Source organism: Canariomyces notabilis (genome assembly GCF_033297395.1).
Source record: "Canariomyces notabilis strain CBS 508.74 unplaced genomic scaffold N656scaffold_27, whole genome shotgun sequence".
NCBI classification, from domain to species: Eukaryota; Fungi; Ascomycota; class Sordariomycetes; order Sordariales; family Chaetomiaceae; genus Canariomyces; species Canariomyces notabilis.
This window is the reverse complement of record NW_027041849.1, coordinates 249,664-257,043: the sequence shown is the minus strand read 5'-3', so window position 1 is coordinate 257,043 and position 7,380 is coordinate 249,664. Positions and strand designations below refer to the sequence as shown.

Here is a 7,380-nt window from a genome sequence, read left to right as displayed (position 1 = left end):
AAGTTCAATTTGGCTAGTGCCGGACTATAATGTCATGAGACAGAACATGCGGACAGAGACCCCCCCTTCCTCTGCTAAGTAGGTACAGTCTGAGATACAAAACTCAATGGCCCAGATTGAAGACATTGCCATCACTTCTACTAATTCGGTTTAGGCACTCTGATCTCTAGTCATTCTCAATCTTGGAACGATGGTCGAGTTCAGTTACGCCGGGCGCTCAGTTGGAGTGAGCAAAGGGTTGAATAGTAGGCTTGCAACAGTACGGACAGAGTGCCTTCCGAATGCTATTCAGAGAAACAGCTTTGTCCCCCTTTCAAGGACAATGCGCTTTTTCGCCCAAAACCAGAACAATGGCACAATCACGATTCAACTGAGCTGCCAACCACAGCTATCGCCTTAAAAATCCTTAACCCGCTCCATTGTTGCCAACTCAACGATTTCATCTGATATTATCACTGAATTCAGTGAACATTTCAGAGATACTCCAGCGGCCACAGAGACATTTCGATCTCGACACATTCCGGCCTTCGATACCACCATCCACCACACTGACCACAGTCAAGAAGTTGCAAAACGCTGCAAATATCAGCAAGACCAGACCACTTCCGACAAAAGTACCAGCCATGGAGAACCAGCGAAATCTTCCTAGAGTTAGCAGGAGATACCTACCGCGTCTCCGAAGATTAGAAGAATTGGCGGCCCAGGCGGCAGAGGAAAGAGCTCGCATCGAAGCAGAAACCAGGGCCCGGAATCTCCAAGCCCAAGAACCTCAAGAGTTCCGCGAGGCCGACTATTTCCGCGAGCTCGACCCCAGACCCTACGTAGACCAATTAGAGTCACCCGTCGACGCCGCCAACAAGACAGATTTGTTCCCCGACGCGTCAGATTGGGCCTCCGATACGTGGACTTCATGGGAACCCGTTTTCACCTCAGCCCGGCAAAAAGCCAGTAATCTCGCGCTCTCCCTTTTCTCCCATCTCCGGAACAACCCGGGTTTCATGGCCTACGCCCTCCTTGCCTTGGCCGCGCTCCTCAACACGCTTCTCTGCATATTCACCAAAAGCTGCCCCGTGGACATATTCGGCTTCTTCTTCACCTCCAACAACGACGACACCACTTACCACCACAAATTCGGGGAATCCAAACGAAACTCCACCACATCGGAAAGCTTGTTACTAGGCTGGTCCGGCTGGACCCCTCACTACCTCGCAGCCCCCATCTCCTTAACCCTCGCCCTGGTCTTCTGCCATCCCTGGGAACGATACCCCGTCATCCTGCAGTACCTGGTGATGCTCCCGTGCACGTGGTCCGGCAAACCCTACCCGCCCTATCCCAACCTGGCGGCCTGGCGTCCGCCCGTGAGACCGTACCTCGGGTTTCGCGCCCGCGTGTCCGAGTTCTTTGGCGTGCGTGTCGACCCGCCCGGCGTCAAGGGCGTCGTCAGGAGGTTTCTCACCGTGTACCTGTACGTCTTTGCGCTGTGCGGGCTGGTGCCCCGGGCTGTGCCTGGGTGGCTCTGGATGGGGGTTCTGTTTCTCAGCCTATGGTATGGGATCCCTGCGGGGTTTTTGACGGGGCTGAGGGCCATAATTTGGATCGGGTGGGTTGCCCTCCCGCTGGGCATTTCCGTTGGGTACGAGGCATCGCTCCAGGGGAGACGGCAGTGGTGGGCTTTCTTCTCGACACACTGGAAGATGATTTTGGCAGGGGGGGCGGCTTGGATTGTGCTTGTTTCAGGAAAGGTGCCGCCCTTGAAAGTGATCCTACAGGGTACTGTTGGCGTCCCATTATTGTTTAGTACCGCCAAGGTGTTCTACTTGAGTGGCGATGTGTTATACTTGGGTGGCGATGTCGTGAGGGATGTTGCCGGCGATTGGGTGCCTGACTGGTAGAGCCTACAGGATAGATATGTTTAGAACGGGGGCAGGTAAAAAGCTTAGAATTACGCTCGAAGGCAGGACCTTCCAGAGCGCACATCATAGAATTTGTCTTCGTCTAGAAACTCATCTCTTCAGTACAGCTTGTTCCCGAAAAATGTCCCTTGTACACTTTGAACACCGCCAACCAATGCAGGGTATTGCTAGACACGAACTTCAAATCAAGCCTTGCCCGCAGCTGTGATCCCATTCGCCCCCGTCTCGATGACCTTGTATCCATCCGCATTCCCTTCTCCTACAGCAGCCCTCTCGTACGCCTCGTCACTCCTGTCACACAATACATCCAGATCCTTGTCGCTGAGCACTTCCTTGGCCCCAGAGAAGTTATAGACTAACCCGTCCTTGAGTAGCAGAGCCCTGAGTGTCTCCTTGTCCAAGTCCTCGCGCATATCGATCTTCTGCCCCATGGTCCTGAACCCGCCCTTCTTGATCACAAGCTTCTCCAGCCTGCGCTTGGCGTCGGCGCTCATCAGAAGCTCCTCCTCCACGGTGCCCTTCGTCGCGAGCCGGTACACAATCACGGGCCTCGTCTGACCAATGCGGTGCGCCCTGTCCTGCGCTTGCAGGTCCTGCTGCGGGTTCCAGTCGCTGTCAAAGAGGATGACCGTGTCGGCGCTCGCGAGGTTGATACCTTGACCGCCAGCGCGGGTCGAGAGCAGGAAAATCTTGAGCTTTCGGTTCGTGTTGAACTCGCGAATCTGGGCGCGCCGTTCCTCCTGAGAAACGCCACCGTCAATACGGCAGACGGGCCATTTGCGGAGCTGGGTGCAGTAGTCCTCGAGGATGTCAAGCTGGGTTTTGAACTGGGAGAAGATGAGGACTTTGTGGCCGCGCTTGAAAAGCGCCGGAAGGAGGCGGTCGAGAAGTAGCATTTTGCCCGAGGCGGTAACAATGCTCTCGTCGATGGGTAGGTTGGTGTCTGTTGACCAGGGGTTGTAGAAGTTGTGCGGGCTGTTGCAGACCAGTCGGAGCTGGAGGAGTGGATTGCCGAGTTTCTTGTTTGCGATTTCACGCTCTGCGTGTTGTTAGTGACATTATACCAGGACGGCCAAGCAGCAACCTACTCGCAATGTCCAGAGTCTGTGCTCTCTCAAATTCCTCGGCGTCGAGCGCATTCTCAGCGTCTGGGGTCTCGTCCTCGGCCATCTGTTCAGCAAGCTTTGCCTCAAATTCCTCGTCGTCTAGCATGTCATCATCGGAATCGGCTTCCTTGTACGTCTGCTTTCCCTTTCGCGGCCTACCGCGGGTGCTTGCAGGGGTAGATTGCCTGCTAGACCTGGCACTCTTGGGAGCTGGTGATTCAGACGATGGGGAATTCTTCCTCTTCGGCCCTTTTCTGGCCGGTTTCGGCGGGACCGGCTCTGCCACCACTGCAACGGCTCGCTTGTCGACGGCGGGAGTTTTGGGCGATGGTCCTCGTGGGCGAGACTTGCCCATCAACAGTGTAAATGCGTTTTTGGCAGACGACGCACTATCCCGAGCTTCCACGGCCACTGATACCGGTTCAACGTCAGTGTCTGCTTGCCTCTTGGCACTGCCTGACCTGGAGGAGCGGGTGCTGCGGCTCGGCGAAGACGCTGTGCTGCTGGTGGCTGCTGTGAGTCGCTCAACGACCTTGTTCTCCAGATATGCCCTCGTATCAATGTTCTTGTCGTTGATTACGTTATACAGGTCCGTCTGTTCCTTGGTCATGGGCGCGTACAAGACATATTCGCGCTTCTTCGGGAGGTATTTCGCAACATCAGCCTTCACTCTGCGCAGGAGCAGGGGCTGCAGCACAACGTGCATCTTCTTGACGAGTTCCTGCTTGGTCTTATCGGCAATAAACTCTTCGGTGCCCTCTTCATCTTCGAGATCGCTAAAGTCGAACCAGCTCTCAAAGGCCTCCCAGTCGCGGAAAATCTTGGGTAGCAGGAAATTGAGCAGAGACCACAGCTCTTTAAGATTATTCTGTAAAGGAGTGCCTGTGATAAGAAGACGCGTGGCAGAGGTGAAGGATTTGAGTTCGCGAAACAGTTTCGAGTCGAAGTTCTTCATGCGATGCCCCTCGTCGATAATGATAAACTCCCAATTGATTTTGGAGAGGGCAGCGCGATCCTTGAGCACCATCTCGTAGCTCGTACAAACAACAGGAAACTTGTCTGTGGGTCTTCCGCCTTGAAGATGCCGCATGATCTTGGACTTGAAGATGTCGCTGCGTTGCTGTGGAGTGCCGTGATACATGACGACCGGGATTGAAGGGACCCAATGGTGAAACTCATCCAGCCAATTGGATAGAGTACTAAGAGGAGCCACGATGAGATGCGGTCCGAGGTAGTTCTCTTGCTCGCGGAGCAGCGCAATCAAGGATATTGTCTGGACAGTTTTGCCTGATTTAAAGGGGTCAGTACCAAGGGTGCAGAAATGTGCTTCGAGAACCAGGACATACCCAAGCCCATCTCGTCGGCCAAAATACCGCTCATCCCCTGGATGCAAATCTCGTACATCCAAGTCAGCCCTTCCAGTTGGTAGTCCCTCATGGTGCCGCCAACGACACATTTGGGCTGTTTAGCCATGGTTAAGTCGTGCTCCCCGATCGTCTTTCCATCGAGGCTAGTGCCTACACGGCCCAGAACCTTGGTCTTGTTGGTCAAGATACTGCTGAAGGCAGCGCTTTGTGCTAGAAGCTGGTCCAAATCCTTTGCTTTTGCTTCGCGTTCCTCCTTGCTCAGGACCCTCTTCTTCCACTTCCTTTTGCGTTTCTCCTCGGCTTTGAGATTTTCCCCACGAGCCCTTTCCTCCTCTTCGGCAAGGGCTTGCTCCTCTCGTAGCTTGGTATAGCTCATCTTGGATTTGTCCATTGTGGGCGACGGTGACATCGGAGGGGGAGACGATGGAGCGCTCGTAGGTAGGCGCGATGCCGAGCTAGCGGACTCGTCGTCTGAGGATGAAAAGTAAGGCATATCTGGATTGAAATCTGCCACTGGACGCTGGAAGTGGAAGGAGACGGGAGATGCGAGATTTGGGGTTGGGCAGACGGCGAGCCCACGAACCAGTGCGTGCACGGAGAGGTCCCTAAGGATAATTCTGGTGGTGGACGAGTCAGATCTAAATTCAGAGAGACATGACACCCATTGGCGGCTGTGATGATCGTGCCTGGATTGTTTTGAGCGTATATTGAGACTATACTCCGTACTGGTCAGCGAAGACGGGATGGAATTTTGTCCGAACAGGACATGTCAATTCAGAAGGGCGCGATGCACGCGACGGCCGATCGCCACTTGGTCATGTAGCGCGTCAGAACTTTGCGCGTTGTCACGGGCTGGAACTTTAATGAGTGGGTCTGACAGGGGCAATCACTTGCCCCACTTTCCCCTGTGCTGCGGCTGTTGCCTCATGTTCAAGGCGAGAAAGTGTGCCCCTCGTTTGACAAGCAATTGCCCCGCAGTTTTTTCTTTCGAGTCGAAATTGTTCAGTCAGTCGGTTGCGCCCCTCCTTCTGCCCAACCCGTCTCATGATATTGAAGATTGGCTTTACTGTTGGTCCTTGGTTGATCTGCACACCATAATTCCGCCAAGCTGTTCTCCCTTAGAGCCGCAGCGCGCCCAGCAGCCGCTCTTCGAAGCGTGTCACCCTTCCGACAACTGCTGTCTCGGCCCCTCAACACCATATCGCTGTCCAATCCACACATTATGGCCGCCCTTGATTCCCAAAAGTACACGCCCGCAGAGGAGTCGGAGATCCAGGCGTGGATCGCCAAGGCTGACTCCCTCAAGTCTGGTGCTTCCGACTCCCTGCTCGACTCTCTGAACGCCGACCTCGCGACCAGAACCACTGCCCTCGGCACCAAGCCCAGCAAAGCCGATGTTGCCCTGTATGAGACGCTTGCACCTCTAGTCAAGGGTTGGACCCCGGAGCAACGAACAGGCCAGCAGGGCCGCCCCAACATCGTCCGCCACATCGACTTTGTGCAAAACAGCCCGTTCTTTGGCCTCAGCATTGCCGATGCAGACAAGGTTCAGGTCAACCCGGACGAAATTCTCTACGTCAAGCCGCCCGTCGACGCCAAGGCCGAGAAAGAGCGCCTCAAAAAGGAGAAGGCTGCCGCCGCCGCCGCCGCTGCCGCCTCCACCGGGCCCACTGCGGACAGCGCAAAGAGCCTCGTGGACCGGACAAAGGAAGCAGCCAATGCGGTCGCAGACAAGGCCGCCGAGGTAGCGGACAAGGTGGCTGAGGCCGTCGCCGGCGAGGGCAACGGCAAGCAAAAGAAGGACAAGAAGGAGAAGAAGGAGCGCCAACCGAAGCAGCCCGCCGCGCCACCCGCACCGACCGTGCTCTCCCCCTGCCTGATTGATCTGCGCGTCGGCCACATCCTCAAGGCGATCAAGCACCCCGAGGCCGACTCGCTGTACGTGTCGACCATTGCCATGGGCGACCAGCCGGGGACAGAAGACACATCCGAGTACGAGGGCCAGGTTGTGCGGACGGTATGCTCCGGCCTGAACGGGCTGGTGCCGCTCGAGGAGATGCAAGGCCGCAAGGTGGTGGTGGTCTGCAACCTCAAGCCCGTCAAGATGCGCGGCGTCAAGTCGTGCGCCATGGTGCTTGCCGCGTCGCCCCGCCCCAAGGACGGCGAGGCCGACGATCACAAGGGCCCCGTCGAGCTGGTCAACCCGCCTGCTGATGCCAAGGCCGGCGAGCGCGTCTACTTTGAGGGGTGGCAGGGCGAGCCGGAGAAGGTGCTGAACCCCAAGAAGAAGATCTGGGAGACTTTCCAGCCTGGGTTTACTACGACGGAGGACCTTGAGGTGGCATTCGACGCCGGCGTGGTCGAGGCGCTCGAGGGCAAGACGGGTCTGGGCAAGCTGGTTACCGCCAGCGGCGGGGTTTGTAAGGTTGCCAGTCTAAAGGGTGCTCAGGTGCGGTAAGACAGCATACCCCTGATGTTTGGTGTAGCAAAAGCGTAGCGCTGCGGCCCTTTCGAGAACCGCGCTAGAGGGTCAAACAAATAGAACGGGTGTCAGATGCCATGGCAAGCAAACTATCTTCACTCCCATTTTCTACGGGTATGGATAACAACGTCCCCTTTCCTCCTCCCGTTCTGTCAGCCCCTAATACATGACTTTCAAAGATGATGCCAAGCGTTATACTCGCCTATGGCTTCTCCTGGTTCCCGTATAGCAGCTGTAGCATGGCCAAATACAGATCGGACAAGCGCATTTGTAGTAAGTCGACAGAAAAGGCGTTCCTTGTAAGGACGGAGAGTGCAATATCGACCTACCGTTTCCCTGCTAAAGATCCCGGCACCTTGCTCAACCGTCTGTATGTGTTTTCGGACACAGTGTTCTCTTGATTTTGGAATCGCCGCAACATGCATGTGTCTCTTCCAAGCGTTCAGCGAGATAAACGGAGACAGTACCACCAACGCTGAGGAGCTCCAAGCGCAGGGTTAAAGGACAGAGCC

At 55.7% G+C, this 7,380-nt stretch overlaps 3 protein-coding genes across 3 annotated transcripts; 1 reads left to right on the top strand and 2 right to left on the bottom strand.

Moving 5' to 3' along the window:
* Window positions 1-71: 71 nt before the first annotated feature.
* Window positions 72-761, bottom strand: N656DRAFT_783426 (uncharacterized protein). Its single transcript, XM_064815958.1, has one exon. The coding sequence runs from the start codon at window positions 623-625 to the stop codon at window positions 440-442; it is 186 nt and encodes a 61-aa protein (XP_064666696.1). The 5' UTR covers window positions 626-761; the 3' UTR covers window positions 72-439.
* A 1,337-nt stretch (window positions 762-2,098) lies between these two features.
* Window positions 2,099-4,777, bottom strand: N656DRAFT_771290 (uncharacterized protein; the record flags this gene model as incomplete). The annotated part of the gene is made up of 3 exons (XM_064813848.1): window positions 2,099-2,952; window positions 3,002-4,306; window positions 4,366-4,777. The coding sequence occupies 3 exons, from the start codon at window positions 4,775-4,777 to the stop codon at window positions 2,099-2,101; spliced, it is 2,571 nt and encodes an 856-aa protein (XP_064666695.1).
* A 585-nt stretch (window positions 4,778-5,362) lies between these two features.
* Window positions 5,363-7,128, top strand: N656DRAFT_760171 (nucleic acid-binding protein). The gene is made up of 2 exons (XM_064813208.1): window positions 5,363-6,982; window positions 7,048-7,128. Exon 1 carries the CDS (start codon window positions 5,609-5,611, stop codon window positions 6,842-6,844), a length of 1,236 nt encoding a protein of 411 aa, XP_064666694.1. The 5' UTR covers window positions 5,363-5,608; the 3' UTR covers window positions 6,845-6,982; window positions 7,048-7,128.
* The last annotated feature ends 252 nt before the right edge of the window (window positions 7,129-7,380 follow it).

Bases quoted from the DNA above. Each gene is read 5' to 3' on its own strand.
- N656DRAFT_783426 (XM_064815958.1), bottom strand. From the start codon at position 625: ATGGCTGGTACTTTTGTCGGAAGTGGTCTGGTCTTGCTGATATTTGCA.
- N656DRAFT_760171 (XM_064813208.1), top strand. From the start codon at position 5,609: ATGGCCGCCCTTGATTCCCAAAAGTACACGCCCGCAGAGGAGTCGGAG.